Here is a 23,629-nt window from a genome sequence, read left to right as displayed (position 1 = left end):
GGGGGGGTCACAGGGGAGTTGTGATTAGCTGCATTAGCTTAAGGCTTCTCTGAACCAGTAAACCATTTAAACCCCACTGTCAGGCTGCAGCAAGTTAACAAGATGCACAGTCGTGGAATATTACACTTGACAGGCTGGGCGCTCTCGCCTACTTACCCTCCATAATGGCCAACGCAGAAAAAAAAAGCATGGGAGTTCTTCATTCGAATCAGAGTAAAGGCAGAGTTAAAGCCAAGTAATGAATATTACACCAGCGTAGCATGGCTGTAAACTGCTCTTGTTGTCTGAGATCTCAAAAATTTGAAAATGGTAACATCAATCTATTAGAAGAGCATGTTTATAGGTTTTTATTACACTAATACATTTATTTTGCTGCATGAAAGATGTTTCCTGCACTAAGAGTTACACAAAACAATACTCACCTTGAGACGCATTTCTCTCTACTCTACTGTGAACAGTGTGTCCTGATTTTACTTCAGAGTCATCTCAGTCACATGTGTGCCGTGCCGTCCCTTTTCTTTTAAGGTCTCTTTGTGTATTTCGGATATGGGATCTGGCACAGTAAGGAAGGCATGCGGGAGCTGCAGCCCAAAGACATGGCCGCCCGGTATGTGGTGCTACCCAGCGGCAGCCTGGTAGAAACAGTGCAGTCTGTCCAGCCCGAAGGTCAAGTGGACACCCCGGTGCACCACATCAACGCCTCCACCGCCTCGACAGCCGAGGACTATGAAGGAAAGAGATGATGTGTGACCAAAGGCGGCCACCATTACAACCGGCTGGTTTCATCTGTTGTCTCCCACTCATAACGCTGTACTATTACTAGTGTACTCTCCGTATCTCACTCCTTTTAGTGTGTGACTGGCCTGCCACAGTCTGTACTCGTTGCTCTGCAAATGTAAGCACACCACAGGATGGGATGCACGCTCTCTGTCTCGTCGTGAAGCATATTTGTATATCTTGTAATACTCGAATGTACAGTAGAGAGCTTTATTACTGTCCTGTAAACTTCTTGCATCAAAGTTGGGTTATATATCCTTTAAGACCAGCTCTTTTCTTGCAATCTTGCCAGTTTGTCCGAATCCACATGCTTATATCCGGTGCTTTCTTTGTGACAAACTGTACTTTTAGTTTGTATATTCAGCGAATGATTTAAAAAGAAATCATTTTAACACAAACCTGGAGCTGGAAAATCACCATTCACCAAAAATATAATTCTGTTGTTAACAAGGTAAAAGACAACCCACTGCACGATATCATCTTGAGTATAGCAAGCATCCATTTGTTGCATGTTTTTTTTAGTTAAACAGACGAATGCACAGACTTTTGTGAGTTTACATTTTCACTTTTTTACTTCTCCTCCGCCGCCTCAGGAGAAACTGCAGGCTCTTTTAATGTGGATCCACTTATACCTAGACTGCCCTACTTATAGTTTCTACTGTCAAGTTATTTAATCCAATATGTTAATATATGTATTTATTTTTCTATTGTTACTATTCTTTTTTTGTGTGTTTTTGCTCTTATATGGATTCCATGAGCTTTATTTTTTGTGTTTTCTGTTCCTGTTCTTGTGTTTGTGTTATATGAATAAGCACTACGTTTTATATACTTTTAGTGTAGGATTAGTCTCCGTAAATCATTTGTGTTCAGCTTTTAGTTGGCTGAACAACACTTCAGTGCTTCACGTAATCTAAATCTCATCCCGTGACCCTGTTCTCTCTTGTGTCACTGATCTTACACTTGTGCAGGTTTTTTCTCACGCACCTTTAGACACCAAAACTTTCTCCTCTCTCTCTCTCTCTCTCTCTCTCTCTCTCTCTCTCTCTGTTGTCATGAGATTATGAGATGTCAAAGCACATGGATTATTGAGGTTTTATAATATCGTTTTATTTTATTGTGATTGACTGATTTTCCTGAGATAACCTGAGAGATAATTAGATTATTGGATATATAAGTCAAGCACAAACCTACTGATTGACTGGACTCTTCACACACAGGGTAAAATATGGGCAGGCAGGCAGACGTTGATGGGCCTCCGTAATCCCAGCAGATTTGGAGCAGTCCCTGTCGCCAGTCTGCAGTTTGACCTAGATCAGAGAAAGGCACACATGAGAACAGCTCATATTATACAGATAACATTCCCACAGCAGCAACAGTGACAAAAAATGAACACAAGGATTTTTTTTTTTTTCAGAAATATACATTTTTATTCTGTTTCTCACCTTTTTTCATTTCAGTTTGTATTTGCATGTGTTACATAAGAAACCAATGGCCTTAAACATGTTGTAATCAATGCAGACTGACTTCCAAAGCTAAAGTAGTCTGAATGGTTTAGTTGTTTAATTTATGTGTCTGTTAGATAAAAACTCTTATACAGGACGTCATGCTTTCTAATTATGAAACCAAAACACAAACACAGAGGAGAATGTACCGTAAGAGGCATTTTGGCATAGTTACAGAAAGGAGTAGGGTTCAGGAGAATTTTGTACAACTTTGCACACCATTTGAAAACTATTGTCTGGTAATTTTGTGTCACAGTTATGCTTTTGATGTCAGGGCCAGCGACAGATATAAATACTGTGGTGCTTTTTTTAGGCTGATCGTTCTCTCACCTCTTTCTCTGTCTTTTTTGTGCCAGGACGCACAGTTACAAACGATCCAGTTCTTTTCTTACTACTGAATAGCATTGTACTTGCACATTAAGGTCTCTGATCTTTCTGTTATTGTGTATGTCTGTATAAAATGCAACGACCGTGGTATTAAATAAAAAATAAATGTTTTGAAGCAGCATTTACAAAAATCTAAATTGTGGAGTAGTCCGACTGAAGTTTCCTCTCAGAGAACCGATCATCTCAAATTTAGAAAACATCAATCATGAAAATAATTTCTAAATTGTTGCAGAAAATCTTATCATCACATTAGCTTTGAGTTGGTGTAACACACTTATCTTAATATTCACAAAACGAAGAAGGAGAAAACTATAACGAAGGACACATAATTTCAATTTGTACACACAGATAATAAAGGAAGGATATAACACAAGGATAAAACCACTTAAAGTTAATCTAAATTAATATTTCTCATTGGCATGTGTGGCCTGGTGGAGAGAGCTTAAGATCAACTTTGATTACATGCTTGATGACACAGCTGTATCGTTAACCCAATTAAAGGATTAACGCTCAGGTCACGAACTCTCTGTTAAGTGAATGAAATGATCGAGCAGGTGCTCATTCAGGTGGTGCTGCTGAGAGATCAGAGTGTTGGTGCTAAGATGATTACTATTGTTAATCAGGTGTTTGCAAGTGTATTGACTATAACAGCTCTGACACAAGCACCAGTCTCTCGGACTACACTCGGATTACACAACTGAGCTCACGGCATCTAAAATTACCACTGCAAAACACGCCTCATGATGTGGGGTGCATAAACAGATACAACTGACAACCATCTACAGTGTGCAGTCTAAGTGATAGATTATATTATGTAAGTGACTGAGCAAAAGTACTGGAGTGATTCAGCAGAGCGTGAATGCTGTGAATCCTGGAGGCACTTGTGTTTCCATGGAAACTCCCACTCCCCAACCTTTTCAGATTGCACATCTGTCTCCGTGTCATTGTTTGTGGCGACATTAAAGGTTGTACACACCACCCATTTACTCAGGAGCATTTGAGTCATCTGCTGTGAAGGCCTCCTATTCAGATACTTTTGTTTGCTGAAGCATATCGTGTATCCAGTAACCTGATATGCAATTGCCATCATACACCTAGTTTTAATAGCACTGAAATAGTCCTCCTTCTATATACATACCTCTCTCATAAGTGTACACAATGACAAAATGAAATTTCAAAAACATCAATGTGTTATAATGTACAATAAGACACCATGTAAAAAATAATCATTTTATTAACCACATTGTTTTTGCCAAAAAATCCTTGCACAAAGCTGCGTTCTCTTCGACTGCAAAACTGTCTAGGTGCATTTGTGCCCTCTGGCTTTTATTTTCTCCTCTGATTCAAGCCTCTGGAGTGAGAGAGGAGAGAAGCACTGCGTGTGTCTGTACAGCTTTTAGCAGCAGTGGAGTGTGGAGTGTTGAGGTTAAGGGTTTGAAGGTGAATTTGCAGGGACGAAGGGGGGGCAGCGGCAGGGGACACGCGATCCTCTGACTCCCGACCACTTTCTCCTCCTCTTGCATCCTTCCCTCTGTTACTGTATCCCAGCCGTGCTGCACTGCTGCTCTGCCTGAGGGACGAGGAGGAATGCAACAATAGAAACACAGTATTATGATTAATCATTTATAAAAATGTGTGCTTAGTGCCGCTTGTGCTAGAATGTAACATTTTAACAAATCTAAAGAATGGAGAGTGCTTACAGTGGGCTGTTTTGTATTAGTGTCAGGTGATTCTGTTGTTTTTCCCCTGGTGTGGTTTGCAGAGAGGGGCTCCATGTCTGCTGAGGCCAGGCTTCCTGTTGATGTAAATGCATAGTTTTAATACAATTTTCAATAATCCCAATAACATCCACAAAATCAACATGTGTAACAGACATTAGTTCACATATTTTCACATTTTACAACATTAAAAATTTCCACCCAGCCTACCCTTGCAGTGTTATGTTGTGCTCTTTCCCTCAGTCTCTCAAGGCTGCTGTGTAGGGTGGTATTTTCCTGCTCCAGAATTTTTATACGGATGCAATTTGCCTGCAGTTGTTGCTCCATATCCAAGAGCACATTTCCTGTACCTTGTGAAGATGCAAAGAACAATATGTAAGCATTCAAAGTGACGACAGTACTCAAAAACAACAGGCAGCTAGCAAATAAATGGATGGATACAGGATCCACATTTAACGTTTTCCAAAGATAGAATAGTGTAGTGTTTTTATGTACATACATTCTGGTTATGCCAGTCAGTATCTTTTAGAAACAAAGGTTAAAGAAGTGCCTACTCTGTGGCTGGGCCTGAGCCAGGGGGCTGAGCTCTGGGAAAGCCACCAACAGCCTCTCCCTCTCCTTTAAAGCTTGCACATATTCCTTCAGCTCAGCCACACTGTTCTTTAGCTCGCCTATGTTTGTTTCTAGCGTCTGCTTCTCCTTTTGAAGATCTAAATGCAAATCCTGTTGGGGGAAAAAAAAAACATATAATCATGAGCTACTAGGTTTAAAAGTATTTATTATGTGTATGATTATGGGTAAGGGCTCCGACATTACACCTGCTGTTGAGCGAGCTGAGCCTGCAGTTGTTCCTTCTCCTCTGACATCTGTTGCAGCCCATTGTGTAGCTCGATCTGTCTCTCCTCTCTCTCTCCCAGCTCCCTCTGCAACTCTTCACACTCTTCATCAAGAGCATCCACCCTCTCCAACAAAGATTTCTGCTTTGCCTGCATCGACTGGATGCACAACAACAACAAAAAAAGAACCACTAACACTTGCATACATCTGTCTGAATATTGTTATGTGATCCGTGAGTGAGACTGGTCTCCAGCTGAAAACAACAAATAATCCAGTGTTTGTCGTTACACTGACCTCTTGCTGACGACAAGCGCTGTGGTACTTGGCATTCTCCTTGTCAAGAAGGACTTGAGTTTCAGAGATCTGACTCTCTAGTTGCTGGATCCTTTGTTGTAGTTTACAACAGGCCTCTTCCTCCAAGTGCAAGGACTCCACTTTTTCCTGCAGCGCCTTCTTTTCACATTCTACCACAAAATACAATGATCCATCATACAGCATACACTTATTACATATTACATACATTTATTTTCTGTGTGTAACCAAGCCAGGTCAATTTCATAGTGTAGTATGTCCATACCAAGTGCTTGTAATGTATCTTGCTGCACTGCTACTTTCTCCATCAGACTGGAATTACTCTCCTCCAAGGACAAAGTTTCTGTTTCAAAAATATTTAAAAAATATAGTAGTGACTGTGATGTCAGTGATTTTCCATCACATCCATTTGTCAGTTTACTGCACCTGTCTTGAGTTGTTGTTGCGCCTCTTGTAGCCTCTGCTCTGTTTCTTTCACGGATCTCTGTGCTTTCCGCAGTGAAAACTCCAGCTGGACTATGGTTGCCTGGTGTTTTTCCATGTCTTGCTTGAACTCTTTCCGTGCTCTTTCCAGCTGAGACCTGAATCTCTCCCGCTCTGCCTCTGCTATTGCTAGTCTATCTTTAAGAGGGTGTACTGTACCACGCACATCTTGCAAATGCTTTGCCAGCCGTCGCATGTCTCTGAGCTGCTCGTTGGCCCACTGGGTGACATCCCCTGCTGTCATGTGTCCCAGCTCCAGGGTTTCCTCCACAGCAGCTAAGAGTGGCTGCAGAGAGGACGGCAGGCCCTCACTCTGAAACAGTTCTACCAAAGCATCTCCTGTCTTTCTCAAAACCAATTGCACTCGATGACAGGCATCACAGGGAATGAGGGATGATTCGACTGTCTGGCAGCTTACAGTGTGACTGTCAGCTTTAGGATGGCACGGGGTGTTGTGGGTAGGACTGGAGGGTACATGATTCTGTGGCAAAAACTTAAAGGAGCTTGTTGAAGAACAGGTAGATAAACAGCGTCTGCAACCATCACTCCTTGAGCTCATTTGTGGATAAACAGATGACACTGTCTCTATCTCATCACTGTCAAATGTCTTTGGATTTGTCTGTTTCTTGATGCCTTGGAAGGTCCCCTAAAAAGAGGAAGAAATAAATGAGATCAATCCATTCTCTGTTTACATTTTGGCATTTCTTAATATTTTTTTATATTAACTTAAATGAACCTCTTTGGCTACCTTAAAGCTGGTAAATTGAACTAAATTACTCCAGTAGGTTCTGACTACAAGACCAACTGACAGGCACCCTTTCTGCTGGGATTGCTCTCTCCTCTGGCTGCTCCTCAGTTGCTCGACATAAGAACTGAAGCTTTGTAGAAGGAGCAGTAGTCTTGTTCAGGGAGAGAGGGAGAAAGGATTAATTAGTATCATCATCATCATCATCATCATCATCATCATATATTACCTGTCAATCATGAGCTCCAGTAAGACAATATGGGAGTGTTGATTGAATGCATCCTCCCCATCCACAAAGTCATATTGCCCTAGCAGAGCCACCATGTCCAGATTACAGGAGAGTTTATCGGGGAACTTCCAGGAGGGGAAGCGGACTGGTCCGGTTCTAGAAAAGACGTCCAGAATCGCACCTTGAAGGTCGACCAGGTCTTTTCGGAGGCTTTCGATACAGTCCTGACGACCCAAGAGCTCACTCATGTCTGCCAGACTAGCGTTTATTTTGTCTGTCTGACACAGCAATGAGGGTGAATGGGTGTCGCTTGTTGACATCGAATCTCCTTGGAAACCTCCACAAAAAAGTACTGCAAGTTCCATAATGCTTTGCGGCTTGTTTCCGGAAGTAATACACCTCCATTGGGTCAACGACACCGCGACGCAGTAAGTGCTCAACTACAGTAAATTTAGGCTTAAAGACTATAGAGACTGCGTTCTTAAAATTATATCTGGTATAATAAGTGTTTTTTTTTTAATACATATATTCTTCCTGCCGGGTGTTTGCAGGTAATTTCCTGCGTTAGAGAAAGACGCAGCCATGCCGCCTGGGCCTGTTCAAATAGTTCAACCGGAGGCCAACAATAAGGTAACAACGCCGCTCAGAGTTAGCTAATGTTAGCAATGTAGCTAACATACTGTTTCTGCGGAAAACTAATGAACAATTAACTTACACTTTCCTTTACTGTGAAACGTTGCTGTGAGTGCAACGTTTAGAGAAGTTATCATCTATTTTGGATAACCACCATAAGACCTAAATCTTGATAGTTTTGTCGTTAGCTCAACTCACCCAAATAACCAAACACACAAGTTAATGGTGAGATAGCCTTTGAGACTTTTGTCAGTACCTCAACAGAACAGAAGAGCAGCGCAATTTGGTTTGTTTGCAAAAACTACTAAAAACGGACATTTGTAAAAAACAAAGCAGTGATGTTTCTTTCCAGTGGTTAGCAAGGATAATACATAGACTTACTTGTAAGCAGCTATCTTTCCCGTGTGCCATAAGTATACAATAGTTCCCCTTCACGACTTTTACAGCAGAATCTGAAGATTACTTTCACAGTAACCAACACCAACCATATTGCTGGTGTTCCTGCTATTGACCCACAAACCGAGTCCTTTTCACCTCTAATGTATTGGGATGGTCACAGGATTTTATTCAGAATATTCAGATACAAATGCAGTGATTGGGGTGAGCTGACTTTGAGTGACCTAAAGCTAATGTGTAGCAGGTTAGAGATAATACATGAGATTTATTGTTTTTTTTATAACATTGCTATAGTAAAGCCCTGGATGATAATGTGCTAATTTGGTTGAATTTTATTCTGTTTAAAGTCTCATAACGTAAAATGTGAATTTTGTCAACAGAATGATGGAGCAGTAGAAGAAACCCCAGCCACTAAGCCCATCGTTGGCATCATATATCCACCTCCTGAGGTCCGAAACATAGTTGACAAGACAGCCAGTTTTGTTGCCAGGTTGGTTACTCCACATGTGTTAATTCTATAATCTTATTTATAGCTGTAATCTTAACTGGATTTTATGTCTATGATATAACTAAATTATTGTAATTTCACAGGAATGGGCCTGAGTTTGAAGCAAGAATCCGTCAAAATGAGATCAACAATCCAAAGTTTAATTTCCTCAACCCCAACGACCCCTACCATGCCTACTACCGTCACAAGGTCAATGAATTTAAGGAGGGCAAAGCGCAGGAGCCATCTGCAGCGGTGCCTAAGGTTATGCAGCAGGCCATGCAGCAGGCCCAGCAGCTTCCTCAAAAGGTATGATGTATCATTTCAGTCAGCTGTTTCTTTAGTTCTTTCATTGATTATATTCATTGATTTATTTGATCATAACAACTAATATGTTGTGTTTGTCAATAGGTGCAGTCACAGGTGATTCAGGAGACAGTGGTCCCCAAAGAACCACCACCTGAGTTTGAGTTCATTGCGGATCCTCCATCAATCTCAGCATTTGACCTGGATGTTGTCAAGCTCACTGCCCAGTTTGTTGCTCGCAATGGACGCCAGTTTCTCACTCAGCTCATGCAGAAAGAACAGAGGAACTACCAGTTTGACTTTCTGCGACCGCAGCACAGCCTTTTCAACTACTTCACCAAACTGGTTGAGCAATACACTAAGGTGACCTAACAAATACCGCCTCTCTGGTATTAATGTTCTTCTTTTTTTGTGTGGTGCTAAACTCTATCTTCATCTTGTCTCTCAACATTTTAGATTCTGATCCCTCCCAAAGGCTTGCTGACCAAGCTGAAGAGAGAGGCGGAGAATCCAAGAGAAGTCATGGACCAGGTAATCTTTTTAATTGTGACTGTTTCACAGTGTAAGTATTTAATAGCATGTTGCCCATGTTAATCAGCGGTCCCACTGCTTAACCATCAGGTGAGGTACCGTGTTGAGTGGGCAAAGTTCCAGGAGCGTGAGAGAAAGAAAGAGGAGGAAGAAAGAGAGAAAGAACGAGTGGCATATGCCCAAATCGACTGGCATGACTTTGTAGTGGTTGAGACGGTGGATTTCCAGCCCAACGAACAAGGTAATATTACCACAATAGTTATCATCTTAAAATCTGTGAGCCCATAAATGTAGATAGAAAAATGTATCTTTATTGGTAACTCTTTTTCCCTAGGACACTTCCCGCCACCCACCACACCAGAGGAGCTTGGCGCTCGCATCCTGATCCAAGAGCGCTATGAGAAGTATGGAGAAAGTGAGGAGGTAGAGATGGAGGTTGAGAGTGAGGATGAAGAGGATGGTCGGGAGGATCGGGACGAGGGCCATCCCTCACAGCCTGATCAAGACACACAAGTGCAGGACATGGATGAGGTAAGAACGGATAAAGGAATTCATCTCAACACCTTGTAAACTATCCATCAGATGACCAATTTTAGGTTGAATTATTTGTATACTTTTAATTCATAGGGACATTATTATTATTTTAATTTCCATTTAACTAGATTTCCAACCAATGTTTGCTGATGCTCTGCTGGAAAATGAATAAAAACAATAACTGCTGGTAAAAACATATAATTCTTTACCTCCTGATTTCTTCAGGGATCTGATGACGATGATGACCATATGAAGGCTCCACTGCCACCAGACAACCCTATGCCACCCCCTCTGCCCCCTACTCCAGACCAGGTTATTATTCGCAAAGACTACGACCCCAAAGGTAACTCATGCTTCCTTAGAGAAGGTAACCTTCTGCATAACAAGCTATCAATATGTACAATGTGTGCTGGTCTAATGCTATCTTTTCCTCCCAGCTTCCAAGCCTCAGCCCTCGATTGCAGTTCCGGATGAGTACCTCATCTCACCAATTACTGGTGAGAAGATCCCGGCCAGTAAGATGCAAGAGCACATGCGTATTGGTCTGCTGGATCCGCGCTGGCTGGAGCAAAGAGACCGCATAATCAAAGAGAGGCAGACAGAGGATGAAGTATATGCTCCAGGATTGGATATCGAGAGCAGCCTGAAACAGCTGGCTGAGAGGCGTACTGATATCTTCGGTGTGGAAGAGACGGCCATCGGTAAGAAGATCGGTGAAGAAGAAATACAGAAGCCAGAGGAGAAGGTGAGAACAGTTATGGATCAAAAGAATTTCTTGTTGTTGAGTCAGTACAGTTTTGATAATCAAAGATTACACATAATGCAATACCAATGGCTTGTTTTCATTAATTTTGTATTTCTGTGCCTGCAACATTTGTGTTCTTCCTCCCCCACCAGGTTACCTGGGATGGCCACTCTGGAAGCATGGCTCGTACACAGCAGGCAGCACAGGCCAACATCACACTGCAAGAGCAGATCGAAGCAATTCACAAGGCCAAAGGACTGGTGGGAGAGGATGATACTAAGGAGAAAATTGGCCCAAGCAAGCCGAGTGAAATTCATCACCAGCCTCCCATCCCCTCCTCTGCATCCAATTTGCCTAAACCCAGTCCTCCTGTCACTGCAGTTCCTCGCCCACCCTCTTCTGTGAGTTATTATCTTTAAAATAATATTTTATTGTGAATAACATTTTGTCTGTACATATGTAACTCATGAACCAGTAATGTGCTTGTTAAACAGGTGGCACCCCCAGTGCGCACCACTCTCCTGTCTGCTGTACCTGTGATTCCAAGACCACCTGTGGCTCCTGTGGTGCGACTTGCACCAGGACAAGTTATAACACCAATGCCACCCATGATTCCTGCTCCCCGCATCAATGTGGTCCCCATGCCACCATCAGCACCCCATATCATGGCTCCTAGACCACCCCCCATGGTTGTTCCAGCTGGTAAGCTAATTGCTAATTTGGTAACTGAATCTTTTTAACATATGCTTCCTCTTTTTATCTTTTTCTAAATTCAAATATCCTTCTTCCAGCATTTGTCCCAGCTCCTCCAGTACCACAACCACCAAGCTCTGCTCCTGCCCCACCGTCCCACCCACCTCCACCTCATGAGGATGAGCCAGTCACCAAGAAGATGAAGACAGAGGATAACCTTATTCCAGAGGAGGAGTTTCTTCGTAGAAATAAGGTTTGTTAGAGCAGTGTAATATAATTTTGTTTCTTTCTAAAGGTAATCGCAATGTATGATCTGCATCTAGGCAAAATTCAAAATGCAGGATTCAAACTTTCTGTTATAGCTCAGACTATTGGCAGGTCTTATGTATACATAAAATACATACATTATATATACAGAATAAGAAAAGACAACAACCAAATCAAAGTTGTGAATTGTTTCAGGTTTTTGTATGAGAAATGTTTGTGAACACACAAGTAGATGCGTTTACTCATATTTGTGATGGCTGAGATTTCTGTACATTGATAAGCCAACCTTATCAGTTCTTTCTACTGTCTTGCTGCAAGTTGCTCTTTCTTAATTAGATTTTTTTTCCTTTCCAGGGTCCTGTGGCAGTTAAAGTACAGGTTCCCAACATGCAGGACAAGACTGAATGGAAGCTGAATGGCCAAGTACTGAATTTCACTGTCCCACTCACAGACCAGGTATGCAGATGTTGGCTTGTTGTTTCTCTCTTTTTAGTGAGTGTATTTTAGTTCACATACTTCATTCTCATGTATGTTCAAATGCAATGTCTCCACAGGTGTCTGTTATTAAAGTCAAAATCCATGAAGCGACAGGCATGCCAGCAGGAAAACAGAAGTTACAGTATGAGGTAAACTTTCCTTTTATGCTTATTTAAACACGTGATGTCTCATCTGCATTAATCAAAACTGACTAATTGAATAATATTATGTTTTTTTGTTCGATTTTAGGGCATTTTCATCAAGGATTCAAACTCCCTGGCTTATTACAACATGAGCAACGGTTCAATCATTCATTTGGCTCTGAAGGAAAGAGGTGGAAGAAAGAAGTGAGCCATGCAGCAAAGAGGAAGAGATTTTTCTCGTGGGTGACTTGTCACTCAGTCCTGTCATGTCATTTTAGTTAAATGATCATTATCAGAATATTATATTGCACTTTTCATACAATTTTGTGTGAAGAGCATGTTGTTCTTAAATGTTAACCTTGTTACTCAGATTGCAAAAAGAATTATACACGGTCTGGTAGGCATGGCTTCAACTCTTGATTTGTTCTTGATGATATATGGAGTTTGGTAACTGTAGAGCCCCATAATGTTTATCCATTTAAATAAAGAAATAAAACATCTAGATCTGTTTTTGTTGTTTCATAAGGATGTGTTAGATGAGAAACTGGTTAATAATGTGATTAAAAAAAACAGAAAATTGATTAATGTAGGCCACATGGTGTGATGCACAAAAAGCCCAGGGTTGGTAGGTAAATAGTGTTGACTAAATTCCTGGTTTACAAGGAAATTTGCTCTGTGGTAGACTTAGATTTAGATGTATTCTAGTGCAGGAGAGAGGCACTGCCTTTAGTGAGTTTTCTTTTTCCAGACATAAGAGTCACTTCCCAAGGCAGCCGCTAGGGGTAGCCGTGGCATTAAGACGCGGAAACCAGCCCAGGACGACAGACTGGGTCGCTCACTAGCCCAGTACAGCAAAGTACACTCGGGATGACAGAACGGCGAGCCAAGCTACCGTTAACCCGAGGGCGTGAAACCAGCCGGCTAACGAGCTAACGGAGTTAGTTAAAGGCTAACTATGAAAACCAAGATTGCAGCATAGCGTTAGTTAGTTGAAGGTAGGGTCATTGTAGAAATACTTTTGGAGTTAAGGCTAACTTTACGTTACCAACCCAACCATTGGCTAGCTAATGTTAAATCTGATTAAGCCTTCAAGTTAACGCAGCTTGCTAACGCATTAACCTATTTGATGTGGCCTGACAGTTGTAGCCCAAGGTTAGATAACATTTACTGAGAAAACTGTTGTTGGAAAGTTGAAATCACGTCGAGAAATCATGGCGTCGATGCTGTTTGATTCGACAACATATGCAGAGGAGCAGTTTTGACTTTGGGCTGTCAACAAGCTCGCTGACGTTAGCTATCCTGGCTAGCCAGCTAGCTCATTTGCTAACATGGCCAAAATAGAAAACGGCCGTCAATCAGTGGACACAAGGAGTATCCGGACTATTAGCAGCACCCACATAGACGATGAAAGCTCTTTGGGATCCGACTCAGAGATTAACGGTTTCACCAGCGACAGACAAACCGATAAATATGGATTTATTGGTGGGGCACAGCAGTACTCGGAACAGTCGTAAGTTTGTTTCAACTCTCACAGTCATTAATTTTCATTGACTTCATCATTGTACTCTCGGCAAACTAAAATGTGGCCAGTTACATTTTATTCCACTTGAGCCAAAGTTGAGAACAAGGTTGTAGTGTTGCAGTTAATCTAGCTGTGATGACATATCACAAGTTGTGCTAGTGTTGTTGTCTGGACAGCAGAGCTCCCAACCAGCTGCGTGGCACCGTGTGTTTGCATGCCCACTGTTTGCCTCCTAACCCTAACCCTCAACATGGCAAATATAAAGGCAAGACGATCGAGCTGGATCAATAACAAGTAGCTTTCTTCTTCATTCTGTCACGCAAACCATTTCATATACAGATATTATTTACCACACACACTATTTGTGGAGAAAGCCGAAAAAATGTTCTTCTTGCCAGGTTTTCATTTGAATCATATGAATGGATTTATTCATAGCCATTGAGGCGAGTTGCAGTGTTTTTTCAATGAAGGCCTTTCTTTCTTTTTTCTTTCTTTCTTTCTTTACTAGGGGCCCAAAGCCTACATTACAGCGCTAAAATAGTGGTAGGAGTGAGAGAAAGTTTTGCCAAGCACTGGCTGTTTGGGAGCTTCCTGTTTTCTGAAGTTTTGGCAGGCTTGGAGCCATAGCTCCGGTGCCCCGTTACTAGAGGGCCTCTTTTGGCTCACAGTTTTATAGGTAGTCACGAATCCAGGATTTAACTTACAGTATTTGGCAGTGAAAGTAACTCATCAGTGTTTTAAGGTCTTTGGAAGCTGAAGCTGGAGTGTAACATATTGTTGCCCTGATCCACAACATAAGCAGCCCACAACATCTTCTTTTTTTTCTTTTATAAGAAAGAGGGCTGTCCAAAGTAAAAAAAAAACCCTCTTTGAAGACAATTGAACCCTACAATTACAGGCTTGCGCTGATGAGATAATTGCATAGCTTAGTAAAGCATCAGATCTCACTCATAATGTAGGTTAGACTTGACTGCATTTTCTTTTTCTGCAGGAGAATATAATGTGAAGTCTTTAAGTTTTCTTGCCTGTAAATGTTTTGCAGTTAAATAACATCATAAGGCAGACAATCCTTGACTGCAGCACTTTGGGGTTAAACAGGCTTTACCATTAAATTGGCCACATCTGAGTTTGTATCTTTAGTCTTATAGTCTCTTCAAAAGACGTCTAGCAGTTGTTATTTTTGAGGCATTGCACAGTTTACTGGCTTCATATGAGTGATGCCCACACACAGATCTGATTGCACATGCAGAAAGATGAACAACCTCTCTGCTGTTTTCATGTTTTTGTTACACTGTCCCATCATGTAAAGAGCCTGCTGCTAACAACTACTTTTTAATGTTTATCAAATTTGAGGTTAATTTCTATCTGACCTAGTTGAAAAATATACACACCTTTTTTCACCTGACACATGCTTTCCCTCCAAAATTAAGAATAGATTTAGATGTTGTCCAGTCTCATTTGGTTTGATGTTGATTTTAAAGTGCAAAATATGAAATGTATCTTTCCTGTCATTTCTCCGTTGTGTCTCCAGAGCTCAGGATGTGCCTCCAGAAGTGCTCAGGCAAAGGGAGGTGAAGTGGTTGGACATGCTCAACCACTGGGACAAGTGGATGATCAAGAGATTCGATAAGGTCAGCCCGAAGTGTTCACTCAAGTAACACAAAACGTCAAGTCGCTTGTTTTGATTGGCCAGATTTAAATAAGTTATATTTTTCTAACAGTTTTCTAAGGTTTATGTCTGAGCTTTAACACCATTGTCCACACATAGCGGTCTTTCAAACACATGATCAGACAAAGTAAATAGCATTGCTCAAGTATTTGATTGCACAAGGATGAGACTTTTGTGGACACATTGTTTGCAGCTTCACTTGTCTAGCTGGTCTGTGCGAAACGCTCTCTGCAATTCAACATAGAGCTGTAACTTCACCTCATTTCCATGAGTCAGCAGCAGGGTGGGACACGACACATCCCATGCACTGTGTGACAAATTCACAGCCTCAGATTCAGGGTGGGGCTCTACTGACTTCCTGTGAGACAACTATAATAAAGGTGCTGTGAGTATAAACTATAGCTGTAGTCAAGTGCAAGTCAGCTCTTCAGAATGAAAAGCAGTGAATTGAGAAGAAGCCAGCTTTCACTTGCATGTTGTGCAGGTAGGTTCAAAGGTCATGCAGGGAAGGTCAGGGTATCCTACCCCTCGTTGTGACCCTTTTGTTTTTTTTTACACAAGCTTCACAGCAGAAATGGTTCTCTCCTTGGGGAAGTGTGCCAGCTTCATATCAGACAAAGCAAACAAAAATGACCAGAAATGGTTCGGCAAGCGGAGCTAACTTCTATGTGATAAACAATTTTTATTTCAGTTTAATCAGCCCACTGTATAAACAGTGTCTCGTCACTATGCACGAAAGGTCTGAGTTGCATCCCTACTTTGACACATCACATGACTTGCGCTTAAGGTTTTACAAGTTGATATTTAGTCGTGTAGCACTGGGTGCATTAAGGCTGCTGTATTCCTGTTCCATTCAGTCAGTGCCATGCAAAAAGTGGTTTTCCTGAATTAGCATCTCTGTGTATAGTGTTTACATAAATGATGTAGTGTTTAGGTATCTTTGGCTGAACATGATTAACTCCTATTTACTACAGTATATATGAATTCATACCTTATTTGTGAAGCCCTTCTTATTGAGCTACACATTGTTAAAAAAAAGATGTTCTGTAACATAAGGTGTGTTGTTTGCTGCTATCAATAGTTTTTGGCTAATAGCTTGTAGCGAAGTTGGACTGAAACAAAATAGAGTACCAAAGTATACATCACATGACAGATTTGTAATGGATGTGTACAATTGAGGCTTTAATAAGATAATAATGTTGATATCCCAGGAATACTGACTTATTATACTTATAGATACTTATTAGATTCTCTCAGGAGTGCAAGAACTTTGTAGTAATTTTTATTTACTGTCAAATGTCAAAATGTCTTCTGTGAGCAAGGCCCATAGATGACAGTGACATGACAGTGAGTCGTTAGTGTTTTGAGGAGGTGGAAGGAAGAGGAACCGAGACCAAGTGTCAGGTATACTGTACATACCAGCTGGCATAATGCCTTTCTTGGCTTGCAGTAAGCCTTGGTCACACTTGTTCCGTTTGTGTCTTCCTGTATTTGGTGAACCCTGGTTTCTCTGTGGCACAGGTGAGGCTGAGGTGCCAGAAAGGAATCCCTCCTGCCCTCCGAGGCCGTGCATGGCTCTATCTGTCAGGGGGGAAGGTGAAGAAAGAGCAGAACCAAGGAAAGTTTCAGGTGAGACAGCTTCTTCTTTCACTTCCTCCTCACAGCTCTCATTATGCTTTATTTTTGGGGTCATTTCATTTTTAAATTTCTTTTGAATTTGTTACTGAAACTGCGGGTGTGCCACCAGGGTTACTTCTTCTGTTGAGAACCTTGATGTTTTGTGCACAGGGCTGGAGGCATTTTACTTTTAGATCAGTTTACAATGGGAAACGACCTGCTGTTTAATGGCCTATAATACATTAGTTTTATAACTTTCAACCTCGGTCAACCTTTCAGGGTAATAAATTACAATTCTTTTAACACTATATTTATTCCTGTTATAACTGAATCTCGTAGGATGTCCACTTTCTAAATTGTTTTGATTTGAAACGCCACACTGCTTTTACTGTGCACTAAAGAGATCTCACGTCTCGTCCATGTGTTTTGAAAGGAGCTGGATAGTCAGCCAGGGGACCCCAAATGGCTTGATGTGATTGAGAAAGACCTCCATCGACAGTTCCCTTTCCATGAGATGTTTGTGTCACGGGGAGGACACGGGTAAGCTGTGAGACGTGATGTGACTTTACAGACTGGCATTGATCACCGTGACTTGTTTGGCATTTCATTTGTCTAACTGCTCTGTGCGTCTGTATCTTGATTCTTCACAGGCAGCAGGACCTGTTTCGTGTTCTTAAGGCCTACACTCTCTTCAGACCAGAGGAGGGATACTGCCAGGCTCAGGCTCCCATTGCTGCTGTGTTGCTCATGCACATGCCTGCTGAGGTACTGTTTACTTTCCCTCCACCACAAACATTTAAACTGTCTCCCTTGGTGTAAATGTGCTGTCACCATACAGTGCTTACTGTGGAGTTATTGGTTGTCTGCACCAGTTCTGAAGGCTTGTTATTACTTCGATCTTTAAACTAGAAATCTTGTGCGTTATCTTATACTGCTCAGTTTTAATTTGTGACCTTGGACAAGTCTATTTTTAAGCTGAACAGCAGAGAGACTCACAGATGATGTCATCTGGAGCTGCTGCAGAGAGTGAATAATAGATCAACAGCAGCCATGGTGACCTAACAAGGGTTTATGCAGATTTTTTGACTTAATGCTCAGCCGGTTTTATCATCATAAGTCAGAAGTTCTGGTATTATGTGACTTCCATGTGAAGACAGAAATGTCTTGTCAATGAACAGTCAGTGTCCTGACATCATGTACGTTTGTTTCTGCAGGATGCATTCTGGGGGCTGGTCCAAATTTGTGAGAAGTATCTTCCTGGCTACTACAGTCCTGGCCTGGTGAGACTGAATTCACGTGCAAGCACGCTTGATGAGATAACCAGGTTTTGCAAATGCAGAGAGAATATGACTTCACCTGACACTTCTGTTAAAAGAACTATAATCCGCATTAACTAACAGGGCTTTCTCTGTGATTACAGTGCAGTTTTGTTTTTGCAGACACAGGGATTCTGTGGTTATAAGTTACTGATGAAACCAGTGAGGCGTCGTTAGACCATAGTTTAACATTGGGTTACATATTTGCCCAGCAACACAAGTAAACTATCTTGTGTAATTAATTTTGGCTGACGGTTATTGTTCAACATTGTTGTTTTCATATTATATAATTCTTTGTGGAAGCTATATTTAGGGATAAGATGTTTCCTAGTGAAAGAATAACACGGAGCTACAAAAGAAGATGTTACAAAATCATCTGATTAGTCATGCATAGTGGGAAACAGTTTACACTTGGAGCAACATGCTGCATTTGGACTTGTTTTGTTTTTTTAATAGATGAACATCCACATGCATATCAGGTTTCTGCCCAGACAATCCACAAGTACAATAGCTTTTGTCTCCTCTGTTAATGCTTTCCTACCTGTGTCTCTTTCAGGAAGCTATACAGTTAGATGGAGAGATCCTGTTCGCTCTGTTGCGACGTGTCTCCCCGCTAGCCTTCCGCCATCTGGAGAAACACAAGATTGACCCCATCCTCTACATGACTGAATGGTTTATGTGTGCCTTCTCCAGAACGCTGCCTTGGGCCTCAGTGCTGCGTGTCTGGGACATGTTTCTCTGTGACGGTAAACAGTGGCTTACAGAGCTGTACTTTCAGTGGTGTCAGGTGTTGTAGACAAGCAGTACATTAGAACCTCTTAACTACTGAAACTCTTCTCCCTCTTTCAGGAGTAAAGATAATCTTCCGTGTGGGTTTGGTGCTACTTAAGTGCATGCTGGGGACCCGGGAGAAGCTGAAGGCCTGTCAGGGCCAGTATGAGACCATGGAGCTTCTCAGGGCCATAGAGCCTCGATACATGCAGGAGGGCTACCTCGTCCGGGAGGTAAGAGCAGAGGAGCCGCTAGGGAAACAATCCTTCAACAAATATACATGAGGAGTTAAGTTAATTGAACAAGATTCATTCAAATTACATTCTTCGGGTGCAGGCTTTTCATTAACTGACTCATCGCCTGTTAAAGGTCATATATTGTATATTTAGTATGTTTTTCTTTCAGATGTTGGTGGCTTTTCACTCACATGAACTGCCTAAATCTGATATAATTGTCATGTAATAAAACTACATCATGTAGTTTGGGGTTTTTTGGGGGTTTTTATTGGCTTTACAAAGATATTTGGCCTTACTTAGACTTTGGTTAAATATTCGTTCATAGCATGTCCAGCCAGAACTATGCACAGACAGAGTGGTATATGGAGTTTATTTGCATGGAAACGGTAGTACATGCAAATAACTACGAAGTTCAGTAGGTTGTAGTGAAGTGTTTTAGCATTGCACGTGTATGACTGCAATGTACAAAAGGTCATATTAAGCTGGCATGATCTTGTAATGATGTAGTGGAGGGTTGTGTCACTCATTGAGGAGATGGAATTGATAGAGAACAATAAATGTTCACAAATGTAGCCAAGGGAACAGCACAGAGTCTGAGACAGTGAATTAAGTCAACCAGAGCGCTGGCTGGCCAGTGTCTGCTTTCTGTGTGTGAGTCTTGTGTGAATGTCTGTGCATGTTAACAATACCCCCTCTTATACACAGGGCTGTCTTGACCGTGAGTGACGGTGCATCCACAGCAGCCCCAAGGCCCTTTGGCATTTACTGACAAAGTTCACATTTTTAACACAATGGACAAACATGGAAGGAACATATTTTCCAGCAAGGGCTGGTCTTGTTGCTTCACATTTCCCTGATTATGATCTGTATGACTCCAGCTGTAGCCTGATGACGTGTCTCTTCCTGTTGCAGATCCTGGAGGTGCAAGTGACTGCACGAGATGTGGAAAGAGAGCATCACACCCAGCTGAAACGCTGGAAGAAGAACCGCGGAGAGCTGAATTTCAAGCCGCCTCCGAGGATGCACGGCGCGCGGCTCATCATGTTGGCTGAGCCGCCCAGACGCCAGGACCTGCAGCAGAACCCCACCATTTTACTAGAGGTGCCTCAGCCCACCGCGCAGCTGAAAAAGGGCAAAGAGGAGAGGAAAAGCAAGAAGAAGAAGAGCATTAAGAAATCCCAGCCCACTATGGAGATCCCTAACCCTTACCCTCTTCTAAACGACCCTCCTCCTCCTCCTCCACCTTCAGATCCACCTGCTCCACCTCCTGTCAGGGACGAGACACCAGAGGCCGTGCCACAAACTGACACAGACTCACCTCACCAGCAGCAAGCGCCTCCTACAGACCTTCCCCCTGCCAAAGAATCTCCTCTTCAGCGATCCACACAAAGCCTTAGCAGCACAGAGCAGGATACATACCTGTAGCTCCACAGCAGTGTTTGTGTGTGTGTCTGTGTGTCTGTCTGTCTGTCTGTGTGTGTGTGTGTGTGTGTGTCTGTGTGTGTGTGTGTACACGAAGCACCAGCACCCTCAGCCAACAACCAACCGGCTTTGCCAAGGTCTCTGACTGGCCAGCATCGCTATTATTCTACTGTTGGACTGTTTTGTATTCATTTTAGACACCATTTTGCCTATGATATTATTGGTATACACTAAAGCAACATTGCTGAGTGTAAAACTACTTTGATGCTTGTGCCATTTCTCCACATGTAGCTGATGTTACCTCCTCTTAATGCTTGATGCTCTCATTTAGACCGTTAGTCTTAGTATCTGTTACCAGGGAGACACGTTACTGAGTTTTTGGGAGCAAAGACATTTCTTCAGACAATTGTGGTTTAAATGAAACTCAAGGAACAATGAGATGCCACAGCTTCTGCAGTTTTTCTATACATTTCCACTCTAATTCAACACTATTGAGTTCACCTGTAATACTGTGCAGCAGTGACTATAAACTGCTGATACTAACTCCATGCTTTTCAGCCTCTTAAGCCATTATCTTTCATTAGGAGTGTTGTGCACTAGAGGGCAGCCTCGCAGAGGCTCCAGCCATAATTCCTGTTACATTACTTGTTAGTAAAGCTGATCACAGCAGGGAGGATTCGCTCAATTTGGGAGGTATTTTTCTGAGGAGTTTGCATTTTTGCATTCCAGTAGGAAAACTTGCATTTCATGTTTCACGTTCTTACATTTGAACTGAAAATAATCTTCTGAATCAGTGAAATTGAGTCACGCCACATTATGTTCATGCAAGTCTTTTTCTACAAGCACTATTTATTTAAAGAACAGTTCAAACATGAAATTTGTTGTTTGTGCATGTGCTGCTAGTGCACAAATGGTTTTTTTCAGAGTCTGTTTAACTGATGTGGTTAAACTCTGTATGAAATATAATACTCACTGTGCCAGGCACTTCCAGCCACTTAAGAGCAGCATTAATTCATGTTACTTGGGCAGCAGAGAGGAGAACACTGGACATTCCTCACCATATGACACATTCCTGCCTTTTTAAAAGCTAATCAGTCTGAAAGCTGTCTCTTGCCAAATGCAAATCTGTGTAATCGATGTACAGTATTTGTCTATGTGTTTCCTGTCACAATTTGGGACAGTGAGTGATTGCAAATTACCTAATGGTGCTGACCTTCCACTTGGCATAGCTCAAGTATCCAGTTGGGGGCCAAGCAGATCTTGCTGTGTAGTATGTTGGGTAATTTCTTTAATATATATATTTTGCTAGCATTTCCAAAGCAAATCAAGACTGTTGTTTTGAGACGATCTTCGACCAGTACCTGTGACCAAGCTTATTCCATTAGTACAGTTGAGGGATCATGAGATTTCAAGATTTATTGGGATGTTTGTAGCATTTCTCTCAAGAGAACTTGCCTTGTTTCTTTGGGAAAGGTGGAGACAAGTGGGGGTTTGAGGCCTTTTTTAAAAAATTTTTTTTCAAAACATGTTGGACAATCTTTATTGCATGGTCCAAGTTTGTTTTCTCACTTTCATCACAATGGTAAATGACAAAGGGAGTTTTGACAAGCATATGCACACGTGTGGGAAGTGTTTGTGTGTATCATTATCAAGAAAAGTCTTTGCTTAAACAAATGCATGTGTAGGTCAGTTATTATAAAAACAAAATGGGGTTTCAGATGATAACACATTGTCAAGCAGTCACTCGCCTGTATGCAATAGTTCTTTAGTTGCTTGTATTACACACCTCACATTCCGCTGACGTTATATTTTAATTTAATGCTGTTTGTGTAGATACGACATGTAAAATAACAATTTGTTTTGTAATGAAATCTATTTTTCAATGTTTAATGCCATATTTTATTGAGCAGTTACAGAAACTGCAGAGGGGACATCTTTAAATCATTTGCAGTCTCAGACGATATATTTTAGATCAGCATTTGTAACACTAGAGAAGAAGAAAAAAAACTTGCTCATCTGGAATTTGGGAGGTGACCTTTGATGCTTAAAATGACGGATTGGTATTTTACCATTTACAACAGGTTTATAAAAGAGATGTTTGACAACCAATGGGCAGTATGCATCATCATGAATTTAAATTTTACAAATAAAATTTTGTTTAAACCAAACTTGCATCATTGCTGTTGCATTTTTACTGTCAGTCTGTCATATAACCTGAGCTAATGTATTTTGACAGGTTGATCTGTTTGCATGTTTGTATGCAATGTGTTACAATATCCAGCAGATGGGGCACCAGAGTCATCACCTTGAAATGAAGTGGTGCTTTCCAATGTGGGTGTCATAAGGAAAGGCCAAGGGTGTCCCAAGATGTGCTCATTTCCATTTTTTACAGTACATTTTTAATAATGCTGCACTGTGTAAAGCATGTGAAAAAATGACATAACTGCTCCACTTTTAAACGAAAATATAGAAAACTATTTAACCAGCAAGCATTGATATTTGTTAGTTTATTTTAAGTTTAGTATTAATCTGCAAATTTGTGTGTGTGTGTGTATGTGTGTGTGTGTGTGTGTGTGCGCGCACATGAGGAATGCCATGAAAACAAATACCTATAAAGGGAGTGTCACTGCTTCAAGCAATAGTTTGATGTTTTGTGAGATGAGCTTATTTATCTGAGAAGATTAATACCACTCTTGTACTTATATGCTAAATATGTAGCTAGCAGCCGGTTAGACTGAGCTTAGCACTGTAGACTGATTAGCACATTATATCTCATTATCTACACAAAAACACTTGGTAATGTGTTGGACTATTTCTCTGCCTTACAGTGAGCTTTAGGTGTAGTGAGAGGTGTTTCCCCATGTTTCCAGTATT

General features: G+C 41.5%; 4 protein-coding genes across 4 annotated transcripts in view; 3 read left to right on the top strand and 1 right to left on the bottom strand.

The window, feature by feature from the left end:
• The window catches only part of slc7a4 (solute carrier family 7 member 4), a 6,899-nt gene extending 4,112 nt beyond the window's left edge, over nt 1–2,787 (top strand). The window contains exon 5 of the mRNA XM_023394163.2: nt 526–2,787. Coding sequence (XP_023249931.1) covers nt 526–743 — 218 coding nt within the window. The 3' untranslated portion in view covers nt 744–2,787. The remainder of the gene's footprint in view (nt 1–525) is intronic.
• A 23-nt stretch (nt 2,788–2,810) lies between these two features.
• On the bottom strand, nt 2,811–7,355 carry ccdc157 (coiled-coil domain containing 157). Its single transcript, XM_023394162.2, has 10 exons — nt 6,991–7,355; nt 6,765–6,915; nt 5,960–6,662; nt 5,799–5,876; nt 5,516–5,685; nt 5,203–5,379; nt 4,939–5,107; nt 4,595–4,734; nt 4,367–4,461; nt 2,811–4,236 (listed from the first exon to the last, which is right to left on the bottom strand). Exons 1-10 carry the CDS (start codon nt 7,353–7,355, stop codon nt 3,993–3,995), a joined length of 2,292 nt encoding a protein of 763 aa, XP_023249930.2. The 3' UTR covers nt 2,811–3,992.
• Nucleotides 7,356–7,366: 11 nt separating this feature from the next.
• On the top strand, nt 7,367–12,704 carry sf3a1 (splicing factor 3a, subunit 1). Its single transcript, XM_023394125.1, has 16 exons — nt 7,367–7,418; nt 7,542–7,620; nt 8,400–8,509; nt 8,611–8,815; nt 8,918–9,175; nt 9,269–9,343; nt 9,434–9,584; nt 9,678–9,874; nt 10,103–10,220; nt 10,315–10,622; nt 10,775–11,023; nt 11,117–11,324; nt 11,414–11,568; nt 11,937–12,038; nt 12,137–12,208; nt 12,309–12,704. Exons 2-16 carry the CDS (start codon nt 7,573–7,575, stop codon nt 12,408–12,410), a joined length of 2,358 nt encoding a protein of 785 aa, XP_023249893.1. The 5' UTR covers nt 7,367–7,418; nt 7,542–7,572; the 3' UTR covers nt 12,411–12,704.
• Nucleotides 12,705–13,019: 315 nt separating this feature from the next.
• On the top strand, nt 13,020–22,923 carry LOC111645054 (TBC1 domain family member 10A-like). The gene is made up of 9 exons (XM_023394092.2): nt 13,020–13,712; nt 15,256–15,355; nt 16,915–17,022; nt 17,444–17,550; nt 17,661–17,775; nt 18,225–18,290; nt 18,883–19,072; nt 19,176–19,330; nt 20,246–22,923. Exons 1-9 carry the CDS (start codon nt 13,531–13,533, stop codon nt 20,756–20,758), a joined length of 1,536 nt encoding a protein of 511 aa, XP_023249860.1. The 5' UTR covers nt 13,020–13,530; the 3' UTR covers nt 20,759–22,923.
• Nucleotides 22,924–23,629: the final 706 nt, after the last annotated feature.

The sequence above is a fragment of the Seriola lalandi genome, unplaced genomic scaffold, assembly GCF_002814215.2.
Source record: "Seriola lalandi dorsalis isolate HSWRI2012SDOR001 ecotype SW California unplaced genomic scaffold, Sedor1 jcf7180002054945, whole genome shotgun sequence".
NCBI classification, from domain to species: domain Eukaryota; kingdom Metazoa; phylum Chordata; class Actinopteri; order Carangiformes; family Carangidae; genus Seriola; species Seriola lalandi.
Note: the sequence above shows the minus strand (reverse complement) of the source record. Positions and strands in the feature narration are given on the sequence as shown.

Excerpts from the sequence above, each read along its gene's own strand:
- LOC111645054 (XM_023394092.2), top strand. The coding sequence starts at position 13,531 with ATGGCCAAAATAGAAAACGGCCGTCAATCAGTGGACACAAGGAGTATC. Across the intron at positions 13,713-15,255 it reads CAGCAGTACTCGGAACAGTC|AGCTCAGGATGTGCCTCCAG; the intron begins GTAAGTTTGTTT and ends TTGTGTCTCCAG. Across the intron at positions 19,331-20,245 it reads AGGGCTACCTCGTCCGGGAG|ATCCTGGAGGTGCAAGTGAC; the intron begins GTAAGAGCAGAG and ends TTCCTGTTGCAG.
- sf3a1 (XM_023394125.1), top strand. The coding sequence starts at position 7,573 with ATGCCGCCTGGGCCTGTTCAAATAGTTCAACCGGAGGCCAACAATAAG. Across the intron at positions 9,875-10,102 it reads AAGTGCAGGACATGGATGAG|GGATCTGATGACGATGATGA; the intron begins GTAAGAACGGAT and ends TGATTTCTTCAG. Across the intron at positions 11,325-11,413 it reads CCCCATGGTTGTTCCAGCTG|CATTTGTCCCAGCTCCTCCA; the intron begins GTAAGCTAATTG and ends TCCTTCTTCCAG.
- ccdc157 (XM_023394162.2), bottom strand. The coding sequence starts at position 7,355 with ATGGAACTTGCAGTACTTTTTTGTGGAGGTTTCCAAGGAGATTCGATG. Across the intron at positions 5,877-5,959 it reads GCAACAACAACTCAAGACAG|AAACTTTGTCCTTGGAGGAG; the intron begins GTGCAGTAAACT and ends TTTTTGAAACAG. Across the intron at positions 5,686-5,798 it reads AGATACATTACAAGCACTTG|AATGTGAAAAGAAGGCGCTG; the intron begins GTATGGACATAC and ends ATTTTGTGGTAG.